We start from the raw sequence: 14070 nt of genomic DNA, 5'->3' as shown, positions 1-14070 counted from the left end.
GAGGTAAAAGGAAGGGAGAAGAGGTGCTGCTGGACCTGGCAGAAAGGGAGGGAAAGGAAAGGTGCTACACACTGGAGGGGAAGGTGAGATGGTGCATGGGGAGAGAGCATTTTGGGTTGGGGGATAGGAAGGAGCAATGCCACTCGAGGGAAGAGGCAAGGACAGAGAGAGAAAACATGCAGGAGGCAGAAAGTGTTGGACTCATGAAGAGGGCGATATGGATGAGGACATTGTACCTTCAGCATATGTTATGGTGGATCCTCCGCTACAGCCATCCTGCAGTCTAAGGCTCTGTCCTGGGCCCTCTCCTCTTTTCCCTATATACCCACTCTCTTGCTACACTGATCTCCTCTCATGGTTTTCAATATCATCTCTATGCTGACGACTCCCAGATCTACCTCTCCACGCCAGATATCTCTGCAGGAGTTCAGGCCCGAATTTCAGCCTGCCTGTCCGACATTGCCGCTTGGATGTCTCGCCGCCATCTCAAACTGAATATGGCTAAAACTGAACTCCTTATCTTTCTGCCTAAATCCGCCTCTCCCTTCTCTATCTCTGTGGATAATACTATCCTCCTCCCTGTCTTGTTGGCTCGCAACCTTGGGGTGATCGACTCCTCTCTCTCCTTCTTTGCTCAGATCCAACAAACCGCCAAATCCTGTCACTTCCTCCTCTATAATATTACCAAAATCCATCCTCTTCTCTCTGAACACACTACCAAAACCCTTGTCCATGCTCTCATCACCTCATGCTTAGACTACTGCAATGTACTTCTCGTGGGTCTCCCGCGCAACCATCTCTCACTTCTTCAATCCATTCAAAATTCTGCTGCATGTCTCAGATTCCGTAAGAGCCACTATTCTCACATTACCCCTCTCCTCAAGTAGCTTCATTGGCTCCCCATCCATTTCCGAATACAGTTTAAACTCCTCTTGCTGACTTACAAGTGCATTTGCTCTGAAGCCCCCTGATATCTCTCCTCACTTATCTCCCCCTATGCTTCCCCCGTGATCTCTGCTCATCGGGCAAGCCCCTCTTATCTGTACCCTTCTCTTCCACTGCCAACTCCAGACTGTCCCTTTTTTCTTGCGGCACCATATGCCTGCATCAATACATCATGCTCCATCCCTGGCAGTGTTCAAATCCAAGCTAAAGGCCCACTTTTTTGAAACTGCTTTCAACTGTTAACTCCCACTCACTGCTGTCAGATACCTATACCCACTATAATCTCCTCAACCCTGAAATGTCCTGTTTAAATTAGATCGTAAGCTCTTCTGAGCAGGGACTGTCTATTGTATGTTATAATATACAGCATTGCGTATGCCTTTCAGCGATATAGAAATAATAAATTGTAGTAGTAGTAGTAAAGGAGGGAAGGAGAAATATTACACTCTGGGTTAGGGGGAGAAGGCAGAGCGTGAAAAGTTGGACTCATGGAGGGAGAGAGAGAGATGTTGGTTGGGGAGGGAAGGAGAACTAGAGGTGAAGCATGCAGGAGGAAGAGAGAAAAAAATGTTGGACTGGTGGAAAGGAGGGAGAAATGGACTGGGAGGGGGATCAGAAAGGAGGAAGGGAAGGGAGATGGACTGCAGGGGCAGAAAGGAGGAAGGGAAAGAGAAATGTTACACGGGGGAGAGGGAGAGGAGAGATGACTAAAGGAAGGGAGAGATACCAGACCAGGGAATGGAAGGGAAGGAGGGGAGTCTGGTAGCACTATAGAAATAATAATAGTAGTGTTAGTAGAGAGAGATGCCAGATTATGGGGAGGAGAGAGATGCCAGACTGGGAAGGGGGGGAAAGGAAGGAGAGATATGTCGGACCACTGGGGGGGGGGAAGGAGAGAGATGTCAGACCATGGAAATAGGGAGGGAAGGAGAGAGAGATAGGAAGGGAAGGTAAGATATGGAAAAGTAGATTTTGAGAAGAAAGCAGAAAAATGAAAATATTGAATGTTAATTTAATGCCAAAGATGGATGCAAAATAAAACTTACTCCTATATATTCAAATAGATTGATCCAAGATCCAATGCTCTCTTGTACGCTCAGAGAAATGGAACTCTAATGGGGAGTGGTAGCCCCCCTCGCAGAGTTCACCGTCCAGTCATAGCGTTTTGATCATGTAATCAATCTCTGAGGCATAATAATGTTTTTTTTCTTTTTCTAATTCTGTTGTGTTTTTTCTTTTTCAATTATATTATTTAAGAGCTAGTTGCAAAAATCAGATGGCAAACAGTCACAAGTCTAAAAGAGTCTTCACTTAGCTCTAAACATTATCAGGGGGGTCTCAACATGGCCCCATTTCGGAATCTGCTTCAGGAGACCTGAATAGGAACTTCCAACTCTTTCATTCAGTGAAAGTGTATGACTCATTCAATGAGAAGACTTGCTGTGATTCTGAAAACGTTTCTATAATACAAATATAAAATTTTTTTTTGTGTGCTGTGCGGTAACATCTCTAACCGACATTGCAAAAACTTTACAAACAAGTACAGGAGGGAAGCGAAAGCTTGTACATACCATTGTTGAGCTGATCAGTGCTTGCGCAACCACATCCTGAGGGTAACTGACAAAGGATGCCATCAAACAATCCACTTAAAAAAGTTTGCTAAAACCAATGTCAAAACGTAATGACATGATGGCAAAACTATGTGGGCTTCCCCAGTTCAATATTTAATTAGGCAAATCAAAACTTGATGACATCAAAAACATAACGTTGCTATGTAAGCTTCCCAGGTCAGCGTTGGTTGCATGACAATGGTAATGCAATGGCAGCAGGCTAAAAGAAAAATGATCCACCGTCAAAAATAGTGCAAAGCAGAATAGAGATTAGTGGCCAAAACAGTTTGATGTTCAGAAATACACAGGCTAAAGAAATGCTACCCACTTGATGTCATTACTGAATCCATGTGGGTGAAGAGTGTTAAGGGCATGGATCCACCTCTGTTCTTTCTGCCACAATATATGGGCAGTATCTCCTCCTCTTGAATTGGTAATAGTATCTAATATGGAATACTGCAAGTCCCCAACCTCATGTGTTTGTGCTAACCAGTGGGACACGAGCAGTGCTTCTTGTATGGCTGATCGAATCCTACTTATATGCTCCCCCACTCTAATTTTGATGCTGCGATTAATGCATCCCACATGGTATTTTGCACATGGACACCGAATAAAGTATATAACTTGTTGAGAGTTACAGTCCGTAGCCCGGCGATTATTTGGTGTCCATGTTCAAAATACCATGTGGGATGCACTAATCATAGCATCAAAATTAGAAGAGAGGACTGTGAAGGGTCCGAAATAGACTCTCTTGGAGGATGATCTGGAGGTAATGTATGAAAATGGAACGTGTAACCCTGACGAATGATGGTGAAAACTCAGAGATCTGTGATGGATGAGCTCCCAACGATAGATGTAATGCTGAAGCCGCCTCTAGATTGGCTGAAGCAGAGGCTGGAGAATGGAACTGTGGATATGCTCTTGAGGAACACGTCAAAAAGGATGTGTAGATTTTTGTGGAGCAGCCTTTGTTTAGGTTGACATGGTTGCTGTTTTTGCGTCCTAGGCTGAGGAGGAGCAGGCTTAGCAGTATACCTATGTTGATAAGAAGCAGGTATAAAAGCACGAAGAGCTTGAGGTTTCTTCTTGGGTTTAACCAATATGTCTCAACGGGTCTCATGGGCAGAGAGATTCTGGGTGGAAGTATCCATGTATGGTCCAAAGAGTTCATCTCCAAGACACAGGGCGTTGGCTAACCGATCCTGATGGTTGACATCCTGTTTGGAGACACGAAGCCACGCCAGACACCTCATAGCCACTGACATGGCTGCAGCCCGTGAGGTGAGCTCAAAGGTGTTGTAAGTAGTTCGGATCATATACTTCCGCAGTTGGAAAACTGTAGCAATAAGATTTTGCATGCTGGAATGTATTGCATGCTGGAATGTATTTATGAAAAGCTGTAAACTATTTGATCAGATGTTTCAGGTAGAAGGAAAAGCGAAAATTATAATTTCCAGATCGGTTAGCCAACATTGCATTATGATAAAGGCGTTTTATGACCTTGGCCATTGCTCTACCTTCTCTGCCAGGCGGGACGGACGCATAGACACTAGCTCCCAAAGACTTTTTTAAAGTAGATTCCACCACCAGCGACTCAATGAAGAAGCTGAGGCTTAGCAAAACAAGGAAGAGGAACTACTCTGTATAGACTCCAACTTTTTAGGTGCCACTAGAATGGAGAGAGGAGTCTCTAGATTTTTGTAGAAAGTCTCCCTAAAGATGTCATGGAGAGGGAGCTTCATCATATCCTTAGGAGGTTGGTCGTAATCCAAAGCCTCTAAGAACTCCTTACTATGCTTAGAGTCTGCCTCCAGAAGGATGGAAAGTTCCTCTGACATCCGAGGGAGAAATTTTGAAAACAAAAACCGTTCAGAAAGGAAAGCGGCTTCCGGAGAACACTGAGGTAAATCTGAAGCAGAAGAATTGTCCTCATCAGTAGCAAGTGGTTCCTGGTCCAAGTCTCCAAACAAGTCTGATTCCTGAATGGAATGAGGTTGGTGCCGAGAACTCGGTGTCGAAGCCTTGAGATGCTTAGTCTCACGAGAAATCTTCTTGGATCGTGCCAGAGTAACCTCTCTAGAAGTCTGAGTCAAGGATGACTGGTGCCGTGGAGACAGATCATTTGACTCCTGTGTCGAAGGTCTCCAAATTGGTGGAGCATCAGAGGTGTGGTTGATGTCATGAGCTGCTCAGACTCGACCCGCACCAGGAGAATCGGTGTGGACATGGGCACAAACTGTGTTGGTACCAACATGTGAAAATGCTCATCCAGTTCCTCCTGGAGCAAATTGTCAATTTTTTTGCTTGAGGGAGAGCACCGGTACCGTTGGCTTCTTTGCTGGTACCACTGGTGTGGCGCTTCAGTCCGGCGATGAGGATGCTGTTGAGGCACTCACTGAGATTGGGACCGGGTGCTTATGGGACTTCTTCGAGGTCGGCATGACTTTGCTCAATGCCATTTTGACCCGAGTCCCAGATGGAGTAGGGGAAGGCTTCTTAACCGGCTTACTCACGATATGGTGCAACACCAGAGGCAGATCCGAAGTCTCTGCCGGTGTTGATATGCACGGTGTCATCTTGGTTGGCGCCGGCCCTCCATAGCGATACCGAACAGATGTTGCTGTTGAAGAAGGCAGTTTTTTAAAGTTCTCTTCTGAAGTGAGGAACAGCGCGTGCAGATTTCGGGACGGTGCTCTGGGCCTAAACACTGGAGACACCAGTGATGTGGGTCAGTTACTGAGATGGGTCGAGCATCAGGGGGTGTGACATGGATGGGAACACTGCCTCAGCCAAATTGAAACCGTTGGCCAAGGTGGACAAACAGGCCCTGCCGGACCAAGACCCAAAAGGGAGAAAAAAGAATAGAGATAGTTTCTTTTCTTTTTTTTTAGAAAATAACAAGTAGTAACTAAAGAAAAAACTATGAAAAGTCAAAAACGCGAGAGCGGGAAGGCTTGAAAAATTTCAATGGTCGTTGAAACGCGTTTTCTTAGCTCCGCAGAAACTAAGAAACTGAGGGACCGAATGCCTACGTCAGGTGGGAAGGCACTCGCACATGCGAGGTATGAGCTAAACACAAACTTTCTAAACTCTTAAAGTTACAATACACTTTTAAAGTGTCCGTACCGGGGCTACGTCAGTGATGTCACCCATGTGTGAGAATATGCTTCCTGCTTGTCCTGGGATTATCAATCATCCTACTTATGTTACCAACACATTGATCATCCTACTTATATGCATATATTTATTCCAAATCATCCTACATATATTCACATCTAATATTAGGTTTACTATTACAGCTAAGTATACAATATTACTACAATAGAATTGCAGGCTATTTTGCTCCCATATTTGGAATACACTTCTCCCTCCTGTGGCCACCGGGCCCTGGACTAGGCTGATAGCGCCCCGAGTGGACCACAGAAAAACTGCGCTGGCGTGCTGCTCAAAAAGGAGACAGTCCCCACAGGCAAAATATCAAATAAAACAGTCACAAGGAAAACCAGGTAATTAGTCAAAATTCTATCCAGGGTTCTTTATTCCACAAAACAAAATCAGAATGGCAAACAAAAAACAAAAAGGAAAAACTCAAAGCAAAAATCCTGGTCAGCAAAACAGGATATACAAAGTCCCTGTGCCTTAGCAAGTTTGGCACAGCTTCCTGCAGCTAGGCCTCACCTGAGCCTAGGCCTTATTCCGACCCTAGGACTGGGCCTTGCTCAAAAGAGAGCTAATTTCACTGAGCACAGTGTAATAACTTTTACTGCTTTGCTTCCACAAAACACCAAAGCAAAAAAGTAAATGTTCAGGAGGCCCTCAGCTCTGCTCCTGAGCTGGGGCGGGAGAACTGCCAAGTTTGTCTTCAATAATATTCAAACATTCAAATATTCCCACCCGAGATCTTGACAAACTTCTCCCCATTGAAACAGCTCTCAGTCCCTGTATGCTACTGCATTCAAACCCAAAAGCAATGCAGTTAAAGCAAAAGAAAAAATAAAACATTTCTTCAGTGGAACACACTGTGAAAGCAACAGTCCTTTATAACCTTCCAGCCACAGAGTCCTGCCCCCACCTGGGGCCTTGCATTGGGCCTCAGTAGTGCTGTGAGCCCATGTAGGAAAAAGGAAAAAAAAAACCCTCTTTCAACTTAGTCACTGGCAATTCAACAAGCTCTGGTAATTGTCCATACAAAAATCCAAAACAGCATTCACCAACAAAACTGTTCAAAGCAGGGGCATGCTTTAGAAACTTTCACGAGAAAAAAAACACAGTTTTAGAGCTGTGGGCCTTACAGGCAACTCCTATTTCCATAGCTTCAGGGTCTGGAAATACCTGTTCAATAATGTCCATTTCTTCCTCCTGAGGCATGACCTCAGCTTCCTAGCAAGGAGCTCCATTATCCACTTCCATGGGTTCTAAGCTGTTCAGTTGCTCTGGACTGGCTGGCTGCTGAACACCGGAGAGAGGACCTTTTCCCTTCCTTGGCCTCTCTAATTCTGAAGGGAAAGCAGCTGGTTTTTCAGAGGGAGAGCAGGGGCTGTTCTGAAGCTCTCTTTTGGCTCCCCCTGTGGATGTTGTGACAATTTCTGGGTTTTCTCATAAGAGAATTTTGCCTAAACCTAATACTCACAGGTTTGGGGACAAATCTAGCAGAGCTGGGCTCAGTCTCCATGTCCTCAAATTCTGAATGGTCAGAAAGAAACTCATCTTCAGTCCAGATCCTCCCTAGTGTAAATAGGGAACCTAGGCTGCTGGGCTCTGCGGGGCTTGGGAACAGCTTTCCTAGCCCTGTCTCTGCTTCTCCTGGGGTTTCTAGCTGGGAGCACGTCAGGCACAGAGTCTGACTGGTCACACTCCATATTCACTGTGACAGGGGATTAACAGAACCGCAGATACAGAAAAACCGCAAATAACTTTTTCATATGTTATTCACGAATAACACGGTGGGAGACCTGGTCTGTTCCTGAAGGAGAGGCAAAACACGGTGAAGAAAGTACTGGGAATCAGCGATTTTCTCTGTAAACGCATGGAATCAGTGATTTCTCTATGCAAACTGATGTAATTTGGGAGGAGGAGCCAGCAAGCTAAAAACCGTGAATAATCGAAAACATGAATACTGAAACCGCAAACACGGAGGGAGTAGTGTACTGCAATTCACTGTATTCTGGTATCACAGAGAACATACAGGATACGGCAGCTGCTCCAAAACACCACCACTGGGCTAATCTTTAGACTATCAATAAGAGAGGGCTAGTCCGCTACTAAAGGAGTTACATTGGCTACCAATAAAAAGAATACAGTTCAAGATTGCCTGCATGACCTTTAAGGTGATATATGGAGAGAATTCTAAAGGACTAATAACTGACACAAGGGTATCAAGCTCTTTCTATAACTCAAGAGCTACACAATGCTTCAAACTGACTTCTCCATACCCCCAACAGGTTCACCCTCAAAAATGATTTGAATCCATCTAAGAGTATCAAGGACCTAAAATAGGGAATGACTTGCCACTATGTCTTTATCAAGGTATTTTGTGGGGTATAGGAACTTGTAAGATATGGTATCTCATCTTCAATATACTCATTGATCTTCCAAATTCCTTCTGAACCTTTTGCACCCCTTGCACTCTCAAAGCCTTCACTGATCATCCCTATCCATTCATTCCACCAACCTCCTCCCAGGCATATATGAAAATTTAAGATCAGCGTATCCTATTTCTGATAGCTACTTTGTACCATTTTCCAAAACACTGTTATGATGACTGTCAGGAGGGAGGTATGTTCTCCTGATGACTATGGAAGGCAGCAAATCAGTAAGAATATTTAGGGACAAGTAAGTTCACCACTGTCCCCTTCTTTGTTCAATGTGTAGGTGAGATCCTTAGGTGACAAGAGGAGGTGATAGGGCAGAGTACAATATTGGGCTTCAAAAAGGGATTGGATGACTTCCTGAAGGATAAGGGGATTGAAGGGTATAGGTAGAGGTACAAGTATTAAATGAATAGGGGATGAAAGACTTAGGTAAGGTCCAATGACAGGTCACAGACCTGGGGGGCCGCCACGGGTGCGGACTGCTGGACACGATGGACCCCTGCTTATGTGCTTATGACAAATTTAAACATCTTGATGTCCTTGATATATTTTACTTTTTGTTATGCCCTGGCAGGGATACTTTTGAAGGCATTGTAGAATGTTTGAAAGAAATAATTGAAAAATTGAGTATTTGGGTTAAAAGCAATTTCTTGAAATTGAACAGATCAAAGACAAATATATGGGATTAGGACTTGTATGTCGCCCGGTTATATTGTGGTTCGGGACATATAATTTACTGCCAAAGAAAGAAACAGTACTTATTTCCTGTGAAATCACTTAAAATATATGATACTGATAAGGTTCTTGTAGTTATAATAGACTCCAAGCTTACCTTTGAACCGCAGATTAATGTATTAGTTAAAAAATTATTTTTTTACTTGAGACAACTGTGGAGGATACATTAAGTACTAACAACTAATAGTTTCAGAAATGTTGTGCAAGCCATTCTGCTTCCCTATCTTGATTACTGTAATTCCCTCTACGGTGGTCTAACAGAGATGTATAGGAAATTGCAGTTATTGCAAAATACAGACACTAATTTTTCAGTCTGGCAGGTTTGAGACATCTGCCCCTTTGTTGAGGGAACTGGTTAATAGTGAAGCGGAGAGTACAAATAAGATGGCATGTATGATTTATAAGGCAATTTATAGCCTTAATTTATCTGGTTTAATTGCTGGGCTAAATGTCTCAATCATTTACACTTGCTAGGAGTTTTGCAACATTACAAGTTGCATTTTCTGTCTGTTTCACATGTTATAACGTAAATGCCTATTTGAGTTTTCTTCTGCATATCAAGGTCCTAAAATCTGGAATAACTTGCCTTAAGAATAAAGGCAGCCTGACTCTTACAATTGCTTTCGTAAAATGTTGAAAACTTACCTTTTTGACAAGGATAATTAATTGTATTACACTATAGGGATTATTTTCAAAAAAGTCATAAACCAGCACTTGGACATCTTAAACTGCCAAAACATTTAAGTGCTGATTTTCGAAACTGACACTCTGGACATCTTGCTAGGCTTCCTAGCTGCTGTGCATCCAAAATTCAAGTGATGCATGTTATTGATAGGATTTGGGCACGTTTAGACTTGGACATCTTGTGGCGATAATTCAACCTTTTCCAAGATGTCCATGACAGAACTTGAACGTCTGAAGCTAAACCTGTTTTTAAAACATCTAAGTGCCAAAAGAAATACAAACTGACCAGATGACCACTGGAGGGATTTAAATAATGATCTCCACACTCCCCCAGTAATCACTAACCCCCCTCCCACTCCACAAAGATCTGAATGAAACAGTACATACCTGTCTCTAGAGCAGCAGTACTTGGTATGGAAAATCCTAGTAGAGCATCACACAGGTGTCTTAAGTAGCCTGGTGGGTTGGCTAGTGAGCTAGTGGGTTGGCTAGTGGCTAGTGAGAGGAGAACCCAGGCCCATAAGCCACTCTAATCACTATATTTATGGTAGAAAGTATGAGCCCACCAAAACCCTACTATACTGCCACCCCAATAAGGGCTATTGGGGTGATAGAAAGGTGGGTATAGCAGGTATGGCGGAGTTTTGGAGGGATCACCATACATTAAAAGGGGGTTATGGTGAGATGTACATCTGGCACCCTTTATTTGAAGTTCACAGCAGTGCCTTCTAAGGTGCCCCACTGTTCTGTTGGGATGTCTGTATGGCCAGTCCATTACAATACTCGACAAAATAGAGAATTGTGGGGTTTTTTTTTTGGGGGGGGGGGTTTAAGTGCTTTGGCCAAACCAATTATCCCGACTAGAAATGGTCTCCAGACAGAAATGGGATGTGAAAATATGGAGTACGAACTTAAGTCTTCTTCACAAATGTGGACAATGGAGAAGAAATGAAGAGAGGGAGGGAATGCAAGGCAAAGCAGAAGGGCAGAAAGTAAGGGCACAGGAGGGGGCTGGGGCTGAAGGTGAGGGAGAGAAAGGTGTTTGACATATGGAGGGGAGGGCTGAAACTGAAGGGAAGGATGAGAACTACAGGACCTGCAGGAGGGGGAACTGGGGGGAAGGGGGAGAGATGCTGCACCTGTAGAAGGGGAGCTACTGGAAGGAAGAGGGAGAGTTGCTGTACCTGTGGAAGGAGGGTTGCTGGAAAGAAGGTAGAGAGATGGAAATTGTTAGACTGCTATCCAAGTGGTAGATGAAATTTAATGTGGACAAATTAAAAGTGATGCATATTGGGAAGAATAACCCATATCACAGTTACCGGATGCTAGGGTCCACACCTTGGGGGTTAGTGCCCAAGAAAGGGATCTAGATGTCATTGTAGACAATACAATGAAACCTTCTGCCTAATGTGCGGTAGAGGCCATAAAACAAACAAGATGCTAGGAATTATTTTAAAAAGTGATGGTTAACAAGACTAAAGACATTATAATGCCTCTGTATCGCTCCATGGTGCGACCTCATCTGGAGTATTGCGTTCGATTCTGATCTCTTTTTCTCAAGAAAGATTTAGCGGCACTAGAAAAGGTTCAAAGTAGAGCGACCAAGATGATAAAGGGAATAGAACTCCTCTCGTATGAAGAAAGACTAAAAAGGTTAGGGCTCTCAGCTTGGAAAAGAGAAGGCTGAGGGGAGATATGATTGAAGTCTACAAAATCCTGAGTGGAGAAGAACGGGTACAAGTAGATCGATTTTTCACGCCATCAAAAATTACAAAGACTAGGGGACACTTGATGAAACTGCAGGGAAATACTTTTAAAACCAATAGGAGGAAATATTTTTTCACTTAGAGAATAGTTAAGCTCTGGAACGCATTGCCAGAGGTTGTGGTAAAAGCGGATTGCATAGCTGGTTTTAAGAAATGTTTGGAGAAATTCCTAGAGTTAAAGTCCATAGGCTGTTATTAAGACATGGGGGAAGCCGCCACGTGCTCTGGATTGGTAGCATGGGATGTTGCTATTCTTTGGGTTTTGGTCAGGTACTAGTGACTAGATTGGCCACCATGAGAACAGGCTACTGGGCTTGATGGACCATTGGTCTGACCCAGTAAGGCTATTCTTATGTTCATTTCTGCTCTGATCTGCAACAAGTCAATGCCAACGTAATCATAACTGAAAGCAAGGTAGAAATGAACAGGCCACCTACCTAGTGCAACTAGAACTAACACTTATATAACTCTCCAGTCTCTCGCTTTTATCATTGAAACAGAGAGATAAATCAGTATTCTTTGAATTTGTCTGACAACAGACTCCTACATCTGGAAATACATATATGTCTGAGTCTGCAAGCAGACTAATTGAAATCTGACAGGGCGATTCTTCAAGACTTATATGCCTTTCTACTAGAAAGATTACTGAGATAAGAACCTCATCTTCCCTTCTAGTACAAAAGGGATATGAGTCTAAAACCAATGGGACATACCAAAGCAGACCCCTGAATCTAGGGTAGGGCAGTTGAGCCTGCTATGGGCACCAAGAACCCAAAAGTGGAGTCCTTTCATGCTGCCACATCCACTCTATAGAAGTTCATGTAGAAGTATGAAGGGTGGACTATGTAGCCGCCCTACAAATATCCTCGGGCAACATGGCCCAGGACTTCACCCAGGAAGAAGCTATACCCCTTGCAAAGTGTGCTCTCGAAAGCAATCCTGTCACTGTCATTTGCGCAAAATATCTGTCCAATAAAAATTTTTTTTTAGAAAAATCTTCCCAACAGCGCCCTCTCCCCCCAATCCCCAAAAAATGGCAGTAGGGATGCCCACTCCCTCCTATCACCAGCCGCTCTGCCCGACGCTGCCCACACTTGAGCCAATCAGGGACTTCCTTAGGCTCAAAAATAAGGTTCCAGTGGTGGGAAGAGCTAAGGTCCCCCCAAAAAGTGACTGGTAGCTATATTTGAGAAACTATAGGTACCAAAGGACTGGAAAAGGGCAGGTGTAGTCCCTCTCCAAAAAAATAGAAGGAAGAAGTAGGAACTATGACTTCTGTGGTAAGCAAATTAATGGAAACGCTTTTAAAACAGAGAATGGTGAAGTTTCTGGCATCTAGTGGTTTACAGGACCGGAGGCACCATAGATTCACTAGAGGTAAGTCTTGTCAGCCAAATTTGATCAATTTCTTTGACTGGTTAACCAGAGAATTGGATAGAAGGAGTATGTTAGATGTGGTCTATTTACATTTTAGCAAAGCCTTTGACAGTGTTGCACACAGACGTCTAATAAATAAACTGAGTGCCCTCGGGATGAGTCCCAAAGTGCCAGGCTGGGTTAGGAACTGGTTGAGTGGAAGGCAACAGAGGGTAGTGGTCAATAGAGATCACTCTGAGGAAAGGGATGTACCCAGTGGTGTGCCTCAAGGTTCTGTTCTTGGGCTTGTTCTTTTTAACATTTTTAGAAATGATATTGCTGAAAGGCTGTCAGGTAAGATTTGCCTCTTTGCGGATACCAAAATCTGCAATAGAGTAGACACCCCAGATGGTGTGAATAACATGAAGAAAGACCAAGCGAAGCTTAAAGAATGGTCTGAAATTTGACAGCTAAAATTTAATGCTAAGAAATGCAAGGTCATGCATTTGGGCTGCAAAAACATGAAGGAATGGTACAGTTTAGGGGATGAATAATTTATGGACATGACAGAAGAGTGGGACTTGGGTGTGACTGCATGTAATGATTTTAAGGTGGCCAAACAGGCTGTAAAGGTGACAGCAAAAGCTAGAAGGATGCTAGGATGCATAGGAAGAGATATGGCTAGTAGGAAAAGCACAGTTACTTACCGTAACAGGTGTTATCCAGGGACAGCAGGCAGATATTCTTAACGCATGGGTGACGTCACCGACGGAGCCCCGGTACGGACACTTTTAACTAGAAAGTTCTAGTTGACCGCACCGCGCATGCGCGGGTGCCTTCCCGCTCAACGGAGGAGAGCGTGGTCCCCAGTTAAGATAAGCCAGCTAAGAAGCCAACCCGGGGAGGAGGGCGGGTCCTAAGAATATCTGCCTGCTGTCCCTGGATAACACCTGTTACGGTAAGTAACTGTGCTTTATCCCGGGACAAGCAGGCAGCATATTCTTAACGCATGGATGACCTCCAAGCTAACAGAGAGGGAGGAGGGATGGTTGGCCATTAGAAAAATAAATTTTGTAACACAGATTGGCCGAAGTGTCCATCCCGTCTGGAGAAGGCATCCAGACAGTAGTGAGTAGTGAATGTGTGAACTGAGGACCAAGTGGCAGCCTTGCAGATTTCCTCGATGGGCGTGGAACGGAGGAAAGCCACAGAAGCGGCCATAGCTCTGACCCTGTGGGCCGTGACAGCACCTTCCAGTGAGAGACCGGCCCGAGCATAACAGAACGCAATGCAGGCAGCAAGCCAGTTGGAAAGCGTTCGTTTAGAGACAGGGCGACCTAGACGGTTAGGGTCGAAGGACAGAAAGAGCTGAGGTGAGGAGCG

General features: G+C 44.2%; 1 protein-coding gene across 6 annotated transcripts in view; it reads right to left on the bottom strand.

Moving 5' to 3' along the window:
- Positions 1–14070, bottom strand: part of CREM (cAMP responsive element modulator) — a 225475-nt gene that overhangs the window by 28686 nt on the left and 182719 nt on the right. The window contains exon 10 of one of the 6 annotated variants that reach the window (XM_033931525.1): positions 1966–2405. The exons of the other annotated variants lie outside the window; for them this stretch is intronic. Within the exon in view, the coding sequence (XP_033787416.1) occupies positions 2366–2405 (40 nt within the window). The 3' untranslated portion in view covers positions 1966–2365. Of the gene's footprint in view, positions 1–1965; positions 2406–14070 lie in introns of those variants that run through there. 6 annotated transcript variants of the gene reach the window in all.

This window comes from Geotrypetes seraphini, chromosome 2, assembly GCF_902459505.1.
Source record: "Geotrypetes seraphini chromosome 2, aGeoSer1.1, whole genome shotgun sequence".
In the NCBI taxonomy this organism is placed as follows: Eukaryota; Metazoa; Chordata; class Amphibia; order Gymnophiona; family Dermophiidae; genus Geotrypetes; species Geotrypetes seraphini.
The sequence above is the reverse complement of the archived record's forward strand: the minus strand, read 5'-3'. Positions and strand labels throughout refer to the sequence as shown.